We start from the raw sequence: 18,733 nt of genomic DNA, 5'->3' as shown, positions 1-18,733 counted from the left end.
CAATATGACTTTCCCTGAAGAAATCCTTTAAGAGCAAACAGCTCATGTTTATGGATTCAAAATGCTTTGAAGTCACCCAGCAATTCCTGTGTTGGCCACCTCTTCAGTGTTTCTTTGAGAATATGCACCAACACTGGATCCTTGACAGTCATTCCCATGGCCTGGCCAGCCTGAAGGAGCATCCAGAAGAGGATTTCATCATTTCATCTGGAGACAGGACCTCAGAATCTGCCATCAGATCCTGTTAGCATAGTGAGCTGGCACCAAAACTCAGCTTTTCTGATTTGACAAGTATGCATCAAACTCCATGGCTGCATGTGACTGTAGGTGGTAGGAAGTATAGATGTGATTTAAACTCTCCAGAACTGGTTTGTTGGACTCATTAATCTCAAAAACTCAACAGGAATTGAAATTATGGAACTCTGGCATTCCAGAAACAGCAGGAAATGTTTCTTTATCATCCTGCACATAATCCCATTCAGATGTCATCCAAGTTCTTGGGGTTTCAATCCAAACTGCTAACAAGCCTGAGCATGGTTTTAATAATGCAACACAAGAATCATCCTGGGATTTTGTGGGGAAGGAGCACAGAACGTGTCAGGCTTGACATGGCTCTGATTAAACAGAGCTCTCTCATGGAGAAGATGGAGTGAACTGTTCCTGTTCTGTGTCAGGAAATGGCAGTGGATTTGAACAAGGAATGAACTTTGGGTATCAAGCGAACTCAGCTCAAACCTCCTGGAAGTCATTAACAGGGCTGTTCTTTGGGTTCTTTCATCAGGAACTCACTGAATGCCTCGAGTTCTGCTGAGCAGAATTCCCATGGCTTTTATCAGAATCCCTGTTCCACAGGAAGCTCAGCACTGGAGCTCCCTGACTCAGTGGTGAGAGGTGGCCATTCCTTCCTCAGTGTCCAGGGCTGACCTGAAACGGTTTCAGGTTCTGGGAAGAGCTTTGTGAGACTCATTGCAGGCTGAGGTAAAGATTCTTTCTCTCACTATCAGAAGAAATGTTCCATTTGTTTGATCCCTCCAGGACTGTCTGCAATGTCCCTTTTCTAACATCTCAGTTCAGGCAGACGCACTCGAGTTGATCACCACTGTACAGAGATGCACCCAGACCTGTGGATCTTCTTTCAAAATGCTGCTGCTCTCTGCTGTCAGCCAGAAGGGCAAGGGACTGATCCTGCCAGATGGCTCATGGAGTACCTGAGTGCCTAAACCCCAGGGATCTTGTGGGTAACAGTTCTCCTCCCAGCCATAATGAAGAGTATGTTCCCTTCACTGGAGAGTGCTGGAAAATTATTTCCTTGTAACAGTGCTGCTGCAGGGCCTGAGGCCTTGAGGAGGTGACACTGGAGGTCCCACCATGAGCTCCATGAGAAAACAGTCTCTCACACACTGGTTAGGAGACAACAAACCTCAGAGACACAGAGTTCTTTATTGTCCCAGCTACTGCACTGATCTTCTTCCTGCCATGAGATCAGATGATATGAATGTGATATGATTCCTTCTGATGCAGGAGCCCTATGATATAGGTTGATTTATGTGAAATCTTTTGGTGAGTCACAGCTTTTTAACCTCAAATTCTGGGTGAGAAGCTGAACCCGTGTCCTGCACTTTCAGGGATTTTTCTTCACAGGTGACTGAAGCTGGTGACCCCTTTTTCCTCCAGGAAAAGCCTCACAGTCTGTGAGCAATCAGAGCAACCCCACCTGGGACATACAGCCTATCTGTGGGTGGGAGCAAAGATCCAAAATGTCCCACAGTGCCCAGAAGTGGCTCTGTCATTGTCAGCAACACTGCTGAGGGGTGACAGACTGGCTGGGGGAGAAGCACCAAGGACAAAAACAGGAGAAGGTGTGTTAGGACAGGAGGTGTTGATGGTACAGATGTCAGTGTTAATCCAGATCACAGTGCCCACCCTCCTGCAGCTTTCAGACACCAGGATGGGCCCAGGCACAGGACAACAAGTTGAGGTTCCACAGAGAGTGACAGGACAGCGAGACAGGTCCCTGCCAGCTCCTGGCCAGCACAGAAGGGAACATGCAAACCCAGCACGATTTTCTCACCTAAAAAAAGCCCAGCAGGCATGAGGGGGACTTGACAGCTGTCATCCTCTGCATTATTCCAGGGAATCCTGGAAAGATGGGCTGAACACATGGTGTCCTGGTGCTTGCATGCTGGGTGGGCTGCTCCACACATCTCCACCCTGGTGTGCGTGGGAGTGCCACTGAACCCACTATGGGCTTGCTTTTGCTTTAAAGTGCAAGGCTCTCCTTTCCTGGGAGGTCTCACATTGGAATGTCCTTGGCACAGAGGCACATCCCAGCTGAGCTCCTCCCCAGCCCCTTCTCTGCACAGGCAGAGTGGGTTTGTTGGACAAACAAACATGAATAAACAGGATGGAGACCAAAAGATGAGAGCAGTCTGCTGATTGATGAGAGTACAGAGCCTCAGGTACAGGCCATCCAGGTGGAACTCTCCAAGTGAACCAAGTCCTGACTCTTCTGAAGGAGAGATTTTCATAGAAGCTGAGTTGGGCCAGACAGATCCCTGGGGCAGAGGACACAGGCTGGAGGGGAGTAAGCAGACAGAAAAGATGACAGCAGGGAAGATTGGAAAAGAGAAAAATACCCTGGAGATCTTCTTCCCTGTCACCTGGAATGACTGAGGTCCTCTCAAGAGAAGGAGCTCTCTGCTTTGCAGGAAGGAGGCTGTAAGAGGTTGTGAGTAGAAGTGATGCCAAGTGACTGCCTCATGAATCTCATGTTGAGAGAGGAGCAGTGGGAGATCACTTCACCATCAGCACAGAACAGAAAGACTCTGTCTCCTGAATTAATAACCTGAAGCAACTGTTCTCCTTCAGGCAGCCACAGGAAAATCCAAAATTCATACACAGGTTGCATTTTCTGGGTATTATTATTTCAGATGAAATTCAAAATCAGAGAAGCAGGACAGGACATAGAACTATCCAAACACAGCATGTGGGACTTGCCTTTCCCCACATTAGATGCACTAAACAAAAGGCTCAGAGCAGGTATTCAGTAACACCATGGAATAAGACAAGAGAGTTCCTTGGTAGATATGAACAGGGCCCCAGAAAAGCAGTAATTGACTATGCCTCCCACAGCAAACTCACCCAGCCTTTGTGTCTCATCAGAAAAAGGATTTACAGGAGAGCAAAACTCATGTCTCATTGAGCTTTTCATCATTTCCTTGAAGGGTGATCCTGCTGGCAAAGCCACTCTTATCCCAGCCCTTTGGAAGGGAAGCCAAAGCACTCCCTGTGACACCAGCCACACAGACAGGTGTTCCTCCCTCCTGCTCCTTTCTCCTTCCTTAGGAGGATAAAGGACACCAGCTGGCCCCAGCCCCCCCAGGCTCAGCTCCCAGAGCCCTCCTGTCCCTCTGAGCATGTCCCCTTGCAATGGACACACAAAGCCAGGTGCTCCCACAGGGACACGTGCACCTCCCCAAATCCCTGCTCCTTCCAAAACCACTGCACTGGTGCCTGCAGCACCAGCTTCAGGCCCTGGGCCAGAGGTGGGCAGCAGGTAGGGTGTGCATATACAGAGCTGAGTACATCACCTGAACCCCCAGAGCCATCAACCACACCTCCAAGACCATCAACCAAACCCCCAGAACATCAACCAAACCCCCAAAATCATCAACCCAACCCCCAAGACCATCAACCAAACCCCCAGATCCCTCCTGCAGGGCTGCTCTCCAGCTCCTTGTTCCCCTCTCTGTAGGTGCCTCCAGGATTACCCTGGCCCAGGAGCAGAACCCAGCACTTGTCCTTGTTAGATGTCATCTGGTTGATGACGCACTCAAATCTGCCAAGATCTCTAAGGACCCTCCATTCTCAAGGGACTCAGGGTCTCCTCCCTATTTAGGATCACCAGAAGCAAAATTCCTTTTGTGTGGGTCATTCACAAAAACAGCCAAGAGATTTGGCCCTACACCTGAGCACACCAGCCTGATGGTCCCCATGGACTGCAGCTCTTTGAGCCCAGATGTTCCCCCAGGGAGGCAGAGGTGGAGCCACACCACAGTGGTGAGCTGCAGACACTGTTTCAGCACTGCCCTGGTGTGCACAGAGCACCAGGGGGGTTCACAAGGCTTGACTCAGGGCAATAATCACCTGGGCAGGTGTGCTGTACATTAATATTTCAAGTGTGGGCTGAATGAATTGCAGCTCATTAGTTAGGGCTCTCTGCTGCCTCAGTTTGTGGGTCAGGTTTGCATCAGCTAATTCTTCCAAACTCAAATCATTCCATCATTCTCTCATCATAAACATTGCTGGTTTGAGAAAATGAGGCAAAATCCCTCCTAAACCCTGCTGTTTCTGCTCTCTCTCACTTGCATTCCTTTTTGGAAGAGTTGCCTGATACCAAATTGACTAAGAGGAGTGAGATAAGCAGCTGTTTGCTGTTGATAGATGCAATATTGCACACACAGCCACTGTGAGCAATTAAAAGCTTTATTTATTGCTATCTCTGTAGTGTGGTTTAAGAACTCAAAAGGTCAGCTACAGTGGCAACAACAAATAGCACATATTAATTAGATGTAATTAGAAAGATGAATTCCCAGACAAAATATGAGCTGGGATCAGCCTGGTCACCAAGAGGCCACTCAAATATTTGATAAAAGTGAGACTGCATATCTGGTTTGATAAGCTGGACTGTGGGCTTTATCACACATGTGCTCTGGCAGTGAGGAGAGAAGGTATTAATATAAGTGAAGCCTGTAGCAGTCTCTATGGTTACAGCTAACATTTTCTAATATAAGCCATTGTCTTCAGATGCTTAACTTTCCATGTTTCAACTGCTTAGGCTGAAATTTTCCATCACTGCTCATTGTTTCCAGGTGAATTCTCTAGCAATCAGGTTAGCAAATGTACTGGAGAATTCGAGCAGATTCTCATGCTGAAACAGCAATTGGAAATTGGGCAGGGACTCAATCTTATCATCTGTTCCCATCCTCTCCAATTTACCCCATGGCTTGGTGACTTTCAAAGACTCAGCAGATCCTGCTGGAGGTTTTGTGCCTCTGGAATTCCTAAAGGTGACATCATCTCCTGGTGGTGCAGCAGTCCCTGCTGGGCACCGCCCTGTGCTCCCAGAGCCCCTGCCCTGAGCACTGCCCCGAGTCCTGCAGAGCTCCAGCAGCGCCCTGACCCTCAGTGCTGCACCAAGGGGCTGAGGAAACTCCAGCCAAGCATTTTTGCATCTGCAGCTCCTCAGCTGAGCATGTTATCAACATCTGTGCCCACCCTGCTGCAATTGTGGCCATTTCTGGGCCAGTCCTGTGGCACAAACCCTGTGAGAACACCCCGTGTGAGACCAGCCACCCTGCAGGGCTGTTTCTAATAACAGCCCCCAGCACTAGGCTGTGGCAAGGATTTTAAAACATGGACTGAATTTATTTTCTTTGTGGAAAAGAGGCATCCAAGGCTGTCCAGCTCCCAGCAGCACACAGGTACCCTGTGCCATCACCTCCCTGTGTGGTGGATTGTGCTCATCTAAACTGTGGAACAGGTGGGGAAATAAATTCTGTGAGCTGTGCCTTGGCTCAGAGGAGCTAAGAGGTTCTCACACGTACCCACAGAGGTTCTGTAGCCAAGCTGAGCAAGAACAAGCAACAGCTTGTTCTTTCTGCAGTGTCTTTAGCACCCTGCCACTTTTCACATCTTCATTCACTGCTTTTTCTGGTTTTCTTAGTTTGGGCCATGGTTTGCTGAGTTTAAACTCTGTGAACCACAGAATCACTAAGGCTGGGAAAGACCACCAAAGTCATTAAGGCCAACCTTTTATGGTAGATGTCCCAATGCCCCCAAACCACTTTGGGAAACGCCACCTTTGCTTGTTTTCTGAACACTTCCAGGGATGGTGACTCTGCTACTCCCCTGGGCAGACTGTGCTTTGTGACTTTTTTAGTAAAGAAATTTTTCCCAATACACAGTAGATGTGATAAAAACTTAAAAAAACCCCAAATTACAATTGGTAACCTCAAAAACCAATGAACTTTTTAAAAAAATTCCTAATACCCAGTTACTCCTAGACATTCCTGATTTCCTAATTAATTTTTGCCAACTTTAACCTCTTGCAAGTGTTCCCCAAGTGCTGACAGGTTGCTGCTCTCTGCCCCCAGGTGTGCTGTGGCTCTCAGTGGTGTCCGAGGTGTTGTACATCATGCTGTTGGTCGTCGGGTTCAGCCTCATGTGCCTCGAGCTCTTTCATTCAAGCAGTGTCATAGATGGGCTCAAGTTAAATGCCTTTGCTGCTGTCTTCACTGTGCTTTCAGGTATGAACCTCCCCTTCCCCTTTTTACCACCACAAAGGAAAATTTCACAACTTTGAGAGAACAAAAAACCAGAGGCTCCCCAACTCTCTTACCCCTGTTTAGCTATCACAGTTTTTCACTGTAATTTTTTGTTCCTTTGGCACAAAGACTGCATGATAAATTCTCCTCTTGCCAGGGAGCAGTGAATATCCTCATTCCTGATTTCACAGCAGCAATGCAGTAATTATCCTTCCCCAGCCTGCACAGCCATTACCACAGCTCCAGCCTCAGCTCCATTTGCAGCATCATCACACTCATTTTCCAGAGGAAAATTAAAAACATGTAAAGCTGAAAAGTCTTTTTTTCTCTGCTAATCCTGAAAGTAGGTGAAGGCTGGAAAACCAAAGGAAGGAGCTCATCTTGTTAATTAACAAAATTGAGAAGGAAAAGGGTTCTAATGCTGGCACTGAGGAGCAGCCCCAGGAGTGAGCTGGGACATGTCCATCTCTCAGAACAGCTCTTCTGGGCTGGTTTTGTGCTCAGTCTGTACTTGGGGCCCTCACCATATGAACTTGAGGAATTCACTTCTCTAAAAGAACTCCTACCATGTGGTTAAGTGCCCCTTGACTTCTGTGAAGATTTTTCTGGCTAAAACCCCCACTTTCCAGGATTTATACAAACAGCAAGGGTTCCCATGTGTGCACTCCTGCATGGACCTCTCTGGCAGAAGGAATTTCTGCAATAGAAGTGCATTTTATCCTGCTGCATTTCAGGCTGGAAGACTTTTCAACAGGCAGTGTACATTCTGGGAAGGACTTTGTATCTTCAGGGATAGCTGCAAGTGGTGAAATAATAACAAAAAGGAAAGGTCAGAAGTACAGCTGAGTGACAAAAACATCTGATAAGAACTGCCAAAGCAAATTTTTCAGCTTTGGATATAATTTGGAATTTAAAAAAAAAAATCATTTCCGTTTTCAAAATCAAGCTAGGTGGATTTCTTCAGCATTCAATCAATTACTTCCATGCTGTTCCTCTCTCCCTTCACCATTAACTGCAGTTTTAAAGTTTTGTAGGAATGATGAAGTTTTCTTTCCTACACAACTTTCTATTTTTATTTTGGCCTTCCCTCTTTCTAAGTGCATTGCCAAGATACTCCAAATATAAACTTCAAAATTTTACAGGGAAAAATGATAGAGGAATTGAAACAAGGATAAAACCCCAAACCCCAGTACACTGCTAGCTGTTATTTTCAATGGCAGGGATATTAGAGGAAAGAAGAAAACTATATTTATTTAAGCTTAGCATATTTATAATGACACAGCTTAATAGAAATTAGGTAATGAAGAGGACTTTCCATTGGAGCATAACACTCCTCATTAAATTCATGCTTGAGTTCCCTCATAAAAGTGCAATGAGATCTCCACATTCTCATAGCTCAACATCTAATGTTTAGGGGAAAATATCCCAACTGTGTGGTCACTTATTGTTGTTCCTATGAGCCACTAAAAAATACCCCACAACATCACAATTTTGGTGTCCCTCTAAACCTTACACAAACTAAAAAACTTACATATGTGTCTCATATAATATTTATAATAAAACATTTTCATTAATGTGATATATTCCCCAAATAGCATTTCTAGTAAAAAATATGGGAAAATGCTTAAAAATGCATTCTTTTCCAAATTTCCTTCATCTCCAGCTTTCCAAAGCTCCTTAATTTCTCCCATTACTGACACCTCCAAGCAGCTCTGGTCCTGCAGGGCTCAGGATCTCCAGCCAGCTATGAATGATCAGTGTTTCTGCACTGCCAGCCACTCCAGCACTCCACATCACCAGGATTTTCCACCTGCAAACACCTCTTGCCCTGGAGCCTGGATGGGCACAGGCATTGTGCTGTGGGGAAAAGGTGATCCTGGGCATGGAGCTTTTGTTGGTTTGTGGTACAGGCAGCTCCTTTCAGCTCATTAAATGTACAGCAAAAAGGACCAGAGGGTTTCCCCACGGAGAACTTGGCAAGGCACAGCTAAAACAGACCAAACCAAAAGTGAATGAAGCAGCACAATAAAAGATTTGCATTATTCTGCTTTAGTTTGGATGAGGCATAACAGCACCAAGAGCCCTGCCAGGAGCAGATCCAGCCCCATCCCGCCCTGGCATTTGGCAGATAAAACAAAGAACATTTCCAGTGTTTGCTGGTGACCTCCTCCTCACCTGGATCAGTGTCACCTCAGCCTCCCACACAGGCACAGGGCTGAGGGTGGCTCAAACCCTGAGCAAGGTTTGCGTGACAGAGCCCAGCAGCTCAGCCCTGCTGAGGCTCGTCCTGGCTGTGTCAAAGCTCCTGTGCCTCTGAGTGACTGTGACAGCTCTCAGGGCAGGCTGTAAGATTTTATTAGGGCTGAAAAATTCCTGACAGGACATGTAGAAACACTGAACTTCAAACTTAAGATCAAGGCACAACTGTCAGCTGAAAAAAAATCCACTGATTTTAAAAGTTCAGCAAGCTGCAGGTGCATTCTGGAAATTAACTACAACCAGGAAAAAAAGCAAGGTGTGCAGCACTTTGCTGTGCTCCCATTAGGCCACCCACCCTGCCCAAATCTCATTTCTCCTGGAGTGAATTGCTCTTTCCACCTCCTATCTTTGCAGTGTGTCACTCCAACAGGAGGCAGCTGAGAAAATCACCCCAGCTCCCTGTAACACAACTCTTCCCTCAGCCTCTGCACTTGTTTGTGTCAAATCTGATATTTGTCTTGCTGAAGGTCCTGCTCAACATGCCCACAACACAAACATCCCCCTGCTTGCCTCCCCCAGAACTGCCCTGAATCATCCACAGGTCTGGGGACACTAATGGAGTGGTTTAGGTACTGACAGTGAGAAGGAAAGAAGAGCCCGAAATTGGGTGTGGTTGGGGGAGGGAAATCAGGATCCTTCATGTACAGGAAAAAATTAAATGGTCGGGGGAACAGTGAATGAATGGTCAAAGTGTGGCACACAGACCTCACTGCACCCACCATGCAGAATATTGGTATTTCTGAGTGCCTTCAGCTGCCACTGCAGCACAAGAGGCATTTGCACATCTGTAGGTCTAAGAACTATTTTGGATAGAGTGGTCCAGCTCCACCTTCTTAGCCTGAACCCACACTTTCCAGAGCCCATTGGGGATCATCACCCTGCACTGCCCAGGTGCCATGGCAGGAACATCCCAAATTACTGTAGCTACAAAATTGCCCAAGCCTCAGAGCTGCTCCTGACCACCACTGCTTGAAAAGGGGGCTTTGGTTTTCCTCAAAGGGCAGTTTAAATATAAAGTTCAGGTGTTTTTTCTGTTTAAAAAGCCAGGACCACAGTGGCCAGCTAAAGGCAGAGCCACTCAGATCACCCTGTGGTTTACTGCAGCCTTGTTCTTCAACTTCTCAGGGACTGAAAGTCTGATCCTCACCCAGCTACAGTTCTCTCAGTGAGCTCTGACAGTGTCACAAAAGCATCACCAGCCCTGCCCCACCAGAAGTATCCCAGTGGGGTCCTCTCCCCACACATCATCAGGAAAACCAAGCTCACTTCACCTCCTGGTGCAGCTTATAAGTGTTTTACGAGTGTTCAAATTCATCAATCTTACCAACTGCTGGGACAGAATGTGGTTGTGTGGCATGAACACACTGAGCCTGCACTGCCTGCAGGAGCCTCCCTCCTCCTCTCACCTGGGGCCTGTCTGTGATGGGCTGGCAGATCTCTGTGGGTGGCACACCCCTGGTTTGCAGCAGCAGGGTTGGTGGGGATGCTCCTTGTGCAACATTTTCTTCAACGATTCTTCAACTCCTCTCTTAATTGAGAATTCAGAATGATGTAAAATAATGAGCTCTCAGTCACATCTTCCCTCTGCCCATGCAGCTCCCTCCTCCACAGTAGAATAGGAGGCATAAAAGTACAACAAAGACTTTTTTGGAGCTCTCAAAGCACTTCCAGCAGAAGCTCCCTCAAGAATGATAAAAAAAACGATGGCACAAAAATTCCTGTTCTGATCCCTGCTTCCCAGGTCTCTTGGGGATGGTGGCACACATGATGTACACTCAAGTTTTCCAAGTGACAGTCAGCCTTGGGCCAGAGGACTGGCGACCACACTCCTGGGACTATGGATGGTCCTTCTGGTAAGTGCCACCCCACATTCATCTCTTTTCTCTCTGGAGCTGTTCCATCAGCTGTTGGGATGCTGCACACATCCAACCTCCCACCTCCAGCTGCCAGGAGCACCCCTGGGGATTTCCAGCTGCCAAACCTGCAGGAGCACGAGTCCCCAGGGCCAGGCAGCTTTGAGGTGTGGGGACAGTTCTGTGCAGCAGCAGCTGTGCCATCAGCAGGTACAGAGCATTTGTAAATAAACAGCACCCACAATTACCAACACAGATTGAGCACTCTCATTAAAGTTCAATTTAGGAACATAATTGCCATGGCATTTCTGAGACTTTGAGCTTTTTTTTTTTTTCCCCTTTGTTTTTAATTAATGTCTCAGTTGAACCTTAGGGTGCAGCTTTGAACACAACTGCAGAGGAAGGTGCAGTGCTCCTGGCACGATGAGACTTCCCTGGGGATCATGGGCTTGGGAAAATGGACCTGGCTTGTTTGGTTTTTTTTTTTACCTTTCCCATTTATCTCTAAAATCACATAAAACTAATTTGGCCAAGACACAGCCACTGTGTTATATTGCTTGCACGTTTATAAGAAGCTTACCAAGAGCAGGAGGCTGTGGAGAATAAAAATACCTGCAAACAACATCCCCAGTCCTCCAGAGGCACCAGCCTCTTTGGATGGATAGGGAAAATACTTTCTTCTTGTAATTTCTAAATATAGCACGTTATTTTCTTTCCATCTCAAAACAAAGACAACAATCTTTGCTAACACCAACAAGTAAATACTTCTTATGCAGAGCCCTGCAGGGAATTATTAGTCTTTCCTTCTCACCTCTTTCCACTGTGTTTCATAGGAGGAGTTAGTTCCATTTTAGGAACATGTTACAAAATACAAATCACATTATATTTAAAATACAGCTTATTTGGTGTCTCAATAATGAATATTTATTGCATGTGATAATGGACTTATAAATACATTGCATTCACATATTTATAATATTTATATTAATATTTATACCAACTCTGTCAAAATAATTGTATAATTTTCAATAGATTTAAATAATAAGGCGTATTTGTCTTCAGTAATCTATTTTGTAATTTACTGCAATACTCAGACTTCAAAATGTTGTTAAATGCCTTGCATGATAAGCACTCATTAGATTATTCTCCTTCATCTTGTGCAAGCCAAGAGCCCCCATGGCTCAGAGTGGGCACCAGGCTCCCTCTGGGCATCCTGAGCTCTCCCTGGGCCCACTCATCCCACCCACACTCCCTACTGGGAGCTGTGTCCCAAGAGATGGAGCTGTGTCCCATGGGAGATGGGGCTGGGAGCTGTGTCCCACAGAGATGGAGCTGTGTCCCATGGGAGATGGGGCTGGGAGCTGTGTCCCACAGAGATGGAGCTGGTGTCCCATGGGAAATGGAGCTGGGAGCTGAGTCCCATGGGAGATGGAGCTGTGTCCCATGGGAGATGGGGCTGGGAGCTGTGTCCCACAGAGATGGAGCTGTGTCCCATGGGAGATGGGGCTGGGAGCTGTGTCCCACAGAGATGGAGCTGTGTCCCATGGGAAATGGAGCTGGGAGCTGAGTCCCATGGGAGATGGAGCTGTGTCCCATGGGAGATGGGGCTGGGAGCTGGTATCCCATTGAGATGGGGGTGGGAGCTGGTGTCCTACAGAGTTGGAGCTAGTGTCCCATGGGAAATGGAGCTGGGAGTCATGTCCCACAGAGATGGAGCTGTGTCCCATGGGAAATGGAGCTGGGAGTCATGTCCCACAGAGATGGAGCTGTGTCCCATGGGAGATGGGGCTGGGAGCTGTGTCCCACAGAGATGGAGCTGTGTCCCATGGGAGATGGGGCTGGGAGCTGTGTCCCACAGAGAGGGAGCTGTGTCCCATGGGAGATGGGGCTGGGAGCTGTGTCCCAAGAGATAGAGCTGTGTCCCATGGGAGATGGGGCTGGGAGCTGTGTCCCACAGAGATGGAGCTGTGCCCCATGGGAGATGGGGCTGGGAGCTGTGTCCCACAGAGATGGAGCTGTGTCCCATGGGAGATGGGGCTGGGAGCTGTGTCCCACAGAGAGGGAGCTTTGTCCCATGGGAGATGGGGCTGGGAGCTGTGTCCCACAGAGAGGGAGCTGTGTCCCATGGGAGATGGGGCTGGGAGCAGTGTCCCACAGAGAGGGAGCTTTGTCCCATGGGAGATGGGGCTGGGAGCTGGTATCCCATTGAGATGGGTGGGAGCTGTGTCCCACAGAGATGGAGCTGGTGTCCCTTGGGAAATGGGGCTGGGTACCAATGTCCCATGAGAGATGGACTGGGAGTTGTGTCCCACAGAGATGGAGCTGGGAGATGGTGTCCCATGGCAGATGAAGCTGGTGTTCTATGGGAAATGGGGCTGGGAGCTGTGTCCCATGGGAGATGGAGCTGGGAGTGGGTGTCCCATAGAGATGAAGCTGGAGTCCCATGGGGGGTGGGTTTAGGAGATGTGTCTCATGGCAGATAGAGCTGGGACCCGTGCCCCGTCCCACAGAGATGGAGCTGGGAGCTGGTATCCCATTGAGATGGAGCTGGGAGCTGTGTTCCATGGGAGAGGAAGTCCAGACCCCAGCCCTGTCCCAGAGTAGCCTCTCCCTCAGCTCTCCCTGGGCAACCACAGCCAGGGAAGGCACAGTGGGCTTTGGTTCAAGGACCAGGACTGCCCCTGGGTTGGGTCTCACTGTGGAGGACCTTGAGATACTCACCAGCAGGGAAATATGTGTGAGCAACATCCCCTCTGCCAAATTCCTGGGGTGAGAGCTCAGCTCCACTCCACACAGCCACCCTGGGAGCTGAGCTCTCTCCAGCCACTGCAGGCACAAAGCTCCATCTTGCATTTAGCAATCTCCCTGCATCCCTGCCTTCCCTGGTGCCTCCAAGGCAGCCCATTGATTCATGCAGGATGTGGGGCATGGTGCAAACACCAGCTCAGCTGGGACAGGGCTGAGCAGCAGCAGCACTTTCAGCCTGAGGGCAGCCACGGGCTCCCTCTTGCCATGCTTGTGATGGATAGCAGACCTGGAAAAGGAAGGGCTGGAGCTCAAAAGGAGCAAAACCAAGGCTTCTTCCTTCCAGCTAACACTGAGCCAGCACTGTTGTACCAACCAGAGAAGCTCTCCTGGCACCACCCAGACTCGAACACTTTCTTTAAGAAGAGTGAATTACAAATGCCCACCCAGCCTGGTGGAAAAGCACTCATGCAGGAACTATTTTGTGCTCCACCTGGGCTCTGGTGATGTCCTGGACTATGAGCTTTGAGAAGCCCTGGCCAGCAGCTGTCACCAGCACCCTCAATTCCAACCTGCTGTGAATGTGCCACTGCAGCCCCCAGCCAGAGAACTGAAACAGCCCTGGCAAGGGGGGCCGGGGAACACTTTACCCATGGCCCAGAGCCAAAGGGTCTTGGGGATCCACACTGCCATCCCTTTCCCAAGGGCCAGTGGGAAAACTAAGTTTTCTGTGCCTCTACTTCCTCTCTTATCAAAAGGGAGTGATAAAAACACCCTCCCCAAAATGAGGAATGGCTGCTTATGCTCTGCTCAGATGTCTCAGGGTAGTCTCTGTTATCCAACCCCATTCCCAAGCCACTGGCAAGGCCTGGAGGTTGTTCTGGGCTCTGGCACGAGTCAGGAGTGGGCCAGAGGATTCTCCAGGCTGGGGATTTCAGTGCCCCTGAGGATCAGGAGATGTTAGAGTTCGGACTCTCTGAAGCAAAGAAATATAAAAAGCCTGAGCTGTTTGGGCCATGGGGGAACCTGAGAGCCCAGCCCTGAGCTCAGCGGCAGGAGGGTCTGTGGGTACAGTCCCAGCACATCTGGGCCACAGCTGGCATGGAGCATTAACAGCATTGCTGCTAAAGAGGCCTTCACCTAAGGCAGATGTAAGTCCTAAGGTAGGACAACCACTTTTTACAATTCAAAATAAATAGCATTTAACCAAGGTCTATGAAGACAAAAGTCCATCTATTCTAATTGCCTAATTACTGTGATTTCCCAAATGCCAGCCACTGAGAGTCTTCACTCTGTATTTCCTTCTCTGAACCTTTCATCATTTCTGATTTCACCAGAAGCCATCAGAAACATCCAAGAGAAATTCTCCCTCAAATGCCATTCCCCAGACACCTCCCAGGCACAGTGAGCTTTTGGCTGGCTTCTTCCTGGATATTGCTTGGGAGCCCAGCTGGAAATGTTTGCAGCTGCTGGAGCTCTCCCCACTCTCCAGGTGGGAGGCAGACTCAGGCAGGCCAGGAAGGTGCTGTGCCTGGCCCCTCACACCCAGCCATGGGGAACTTCAGGGAACTTTGTCACCCTGGGTCACTACATTTCCTTCTCATTCGATTGCATCTGGCTAACAGGTTCAAAATTGACAGGGAAAGAGCTGCCCCCACATATCTCGTTGCCTCAGGAGTCCCTGCAGGACTTGTTATAAGCTGAATTTTGAAATCATTGAAATGAGCCATTTCTGTTTACTTGAGCCATTTTTCCCCAGATTTTTCAGGCCATGAATATGTGCTCTTTTTCAAGTTTTGTCTAATTTGAAATGAGAAACTGCTTCCTTGTCTGCAGGTCCTTTGCAGAATGGGAAAATAGCTCACGCTGAGAGCTGTGTTGACAATGCTTATTTATAAGATAATGCTACTGGGGCTGGATACTTTCTGCTCTGCATAATTCACAGCCATTTGTTACAGAAAAAGTGCAAAAAAGGAGCAGGTAAAGTGTGTCACCATCACAGGTGATGGAGTTATTCCAGCTTACTTAGGCAGCCACTGTGAACTATTTGTAGCCAGAGTCGATGGGCTGAGAGTGAAGCCAAGGGGAGCTGGAAGGCACAGAAGCTCTGCAGACAAAAGGAGGAACTCAGGGCCTGTTTTTGCAGCCTCATTTCATGCTCAAAAAGCTCCTCAACTCCTTGGGGCCATGAGTCCCTTGCCAGCCTCATATGAGCTTGAGGTCAGGGAGAATAAGAGCAGCTGGGGGGAAGCCCTGTCCAGAAGCAGGGACCAGAGCAGCTCCCAGCTGAACCTGCTTGCCAGCACACCCAGGACAACACTTGGTGCTCTTCCAGCTTAGCCCTGGGCCAGCCTCTTACTTTCTTCCACTTCCCTTCTCCCTCTGCCTCCCTGTGCTCCTGGTTGGTACTTGCAGGTGTCCTGGCCCTGGCTGGCCAAGGGTGGCTGGCACTGCCTTCACTCTGGGGGACTCAGCCAGGAAACCCCCAGGCTGGTGACTCCACAAAATGAAGTCTTGTCTTCTGCTCTGGTCAGGCTTTCAGAGACCAGACACAAGGCAGGAAGACCAGAGGTGTCCATGAACCAGGAAAGAAGGAAATACAGTAATCTGATGAAGGCATGAAAAGAAACCATCCCTGCAGTGGCATTGTGCAGCCAGTGCCCCAGGGATGGCAAAACTGCTCCAAAAGACTCTCTGACATTGCTCCCTCCAGGAGTGTGTGGGTTTTAACACTTGTCTGCAAGGCTCTGAGGCATTTCAGAGGAGATCAGGAGGTGTCTGGCCGTGGTGTCACCTTAGCACAGGGTCCTCCATGGCATGAAGGCTGTGCCCAAAGCCCAGCCCAGCCTCCTGCCTGCCTGAGCACGAGCCACAGGTCTCTGGAGGTAAGATGAGCTTAGATGAGATGGGTTTGCTGGAGGTAAGATGGGCTTAGATGAGATGGGTTTGCTGGAGGTAAGATGGGCTTAGATGAGATGCGTTTGCTGGAGGTAAGATGAGCTTAGATGAGATGGGTTTGCTGGAGGTAAGATGGGCTTAGATGAGATGGGTTTGCTGGAGGTAAGATGAGCTTAGATGAGATGGGTTTGCTGGAGGTAAGATGGGCTTAGATGAGATGGGTTTGCTGGAGGTAAGATGGGCTTAGATGAGATGGGTTTGTCACCTCCAGCTCCCCTGCCTGGTCCCAGCCTGTGTGTGTGTGTCAGAAATGTGGCATGAGCTGCTGTGTAACCCAGCTCTGTCTGCTGATTTCTCTCTCCACAGTCTGGCCTGGGGCTCCTTCACCTGCTGCATGGCAGCCTCTGTCACCACCCTCAACTCCTACACCAAGACTGTCATTGAGTTCAGGCACAAGCGCAAAATCTTTGAGCAGGGCTTTCGAGAAGAGCAGAACTTCCTAGACCAGGAAGCCATCAAGTACTTCAGAGAAAGGTCAGTGCAGTCAGTCACTCCATGGGCTCTGCTGGTTTCAGGCTCTCACCCACTTCAGCACTCGTGGGTGAAGCCTCTGAGGCACCTGGGAAAGGTGTATGTGAAAGGCAAACACAAAAGGGCCTCCTTGGTTTGGTTTTTCATCAATTTTGTGCTGCCCCAGTGCCCAGCCTTTCTCCTGTACTCATTGAAATCTTAACAATATTCACCCAATTCACAAAAAAGCTGTGCTGCCATTGTCAGCTGATTCTCCCTCTCTGGAAAGGTAAAATTGTGGGGGTGTGCCAAATGTGACATCCATCCTTCCTCAGCACGTGCAACAGGCACCCCCCAATAACCCCAACAGCTGCTGAGGCATTTTCCAGCCACCACCAGGCCACTTTGGAGCTGCCATCTCCCACATGTAGTCCCAAGCCCCCAGTCCATCCCTGGCTGCTTTGCACAACCCATCCTCTGGAGCAAATCCACACAAACACAGCAAAACACCCACCTGGTGCCACCCACCCAGTGCCACCCACCCAGTGCCACCAGGGTCTGAGGGGGACTGGAGTCCTGCTGGTCCCAAGGCCCAGAGATGCTCTGTTGTCACCTTGCTCCCCTGTGGCTGCTCCAGAAACCTCCTGCCCTCATTCTTTGGAGAGAAAGTCCAGGCTTAGTTTAAAGGTGTGGATTGTGAAGAACACACAGATCCTGGGCTCACGCAGCAGGGATGGGCTCCACAGGGGGATGGATCCTCACAGGATGAAGAGCTGAGAAGTACAGAAATTCCTCACCAAAACCTAGGGCCTGAAGGGATGTAAAGATATTTTGGGGGCAGGAAATATAAGCAGGATGCATTGCTGTTTGTCAGACCAGTGGGGCAGTTTCTCCATGGAGGAAGAGAGTGGTTGGGAAGCTCTGAGGGGACAGAAGGTTTGGAACTTCAGCATTTCAGCAGCAGAGTGAGGAGCTCTCCTGAGAGGGCAGAACTAGAGATCTTCCATGATTATTGCTTTTCCTTGGTTATCTCATTCATTATTCTGTTCTTGCAGTTATCCCTGTGTTTATGTCCAGGTTTTCTCTCTACCTTTCAGACAGTCTGGAAGGAAAATAGAAATGAGGCAAACAGCCATGATTTTCCTAATTTTGCATTTGGACATGACAGTGAATTCTAAAAAAGTCTCTGTGGGAGAAAAGAAAGCCCAGAGACAGTGAAGAGGAAGGGGTCAGTGTGTGCCTCAGGGTAAATCAGCACTCAGGGAGGGAAACCAGATGAATTTTTGAAGTGAGAATTGCAGATAGGAGCTCAGGAGAACTGTAAGGAGCAGTATCTTGAGTTAGACTGGAAAATGCTAAGGGAACTTGTTGAAGAAGCACTGCTGGAACAGTAAATAGCAGAATATATTAATGGCCCAGAGGACAGAGACCTCTCTCTCACATGGGCACTGTGGGTTTGGTTTGGGCTCTCCTGCCCTCACAGGATGACACAATCCCACCCCCAGCAATTCCCTCCTCGGTCACCTCCTCCCAGCCCTTCCACACACACTTGGCACACTCAGCTCAAGCATGTGGTGTTCCCTAACTTCATGATTATCACTTTCTTTTTTTATATCACATTATTTTAATTGTTGTATCTGAATACATAATAGGAAGCCCAGAGACAGTGTTACCATGGGATCATTCTAGAGAGTCAAAGCTGTGCAGCGATATACAACATTTTTTAATTTTTAAAGTGATGATATTCATGCTCAGCTTCACTGCTGTGCCCTGGGGATGCTCTGACTGCAGGGGTCCAGGGGCTGTCCATTAACAACACCCTGTTGCTGCACACTGTAGGTGCCCTCAGTCCCACACAACTTCCCTGAGCTCCCATCTGCCTTTGCACAAATAGAAAATCAAATAAATCCTCTTTCCTTCCTGTGCACATACCCAGGGATACTTCACATTCCCTCCTACTCCTCCACCTCCATGTTCCTTTTCATACCTCATGAATAAAACCCTCCAGCCTTGCTTCCTTCCAGTTCCTTTGCACATATCTTCACCCTTTTTGCCTGCTCCTTTGCCTCAGTGCAGAGCCAGCACCCCCTGGAGCACACATCCAACCTCTGGGCTGGACACACCCTGTGCCACAGGCACCTT

General features: G+C 48.8%; 1 protein-coding gene across 1 annotated transcript in view; it reads left to right on the top strand.

Annotated features, from left to right (window-relative positions):
- GSG1L (GSG1 like) overlaps positions 1–18,733 on the top strand; it is a 57,381-nt gene that overhangs the window by 26,790 nt on the left and 11,858 nt on the right. The window contains exons 3-5 of the mRNA XM_050980048.1: positions 6,156–6,308; positions 10,327–10,438; positions 16,448–16,615. Coding sequence (XP_050836005.1) covers positions 6,156–6,308; positions 10,327–10,438; positions 16,448–16,615 — 433 coding nt within the window. The remainder of the gene's footprint in view (positions 1–6,155; positions 6,309–10,326; positions 10,439–16,447; positions 16,616–18,733) is intronic.

The sequence above is a fragment of the Serinus canaria genome, chromosome 14 (assembly GCF_022539315.1).
Source record: "Serinus canaria isolate serCan28SL12 chromosome 14, serCan2020, whole genome shotgun sequence".
NCBI lineage: Eukaryota > Metazoa > Chordata > Aves > Passeriformes > Fringillidae > Serinus > Serinus canaria.
The sequence above is the reverse complement of the archived record's forward strand: the minus strand, read 5'-3'. Positions and strand labels throughout refer to the sequence as shown.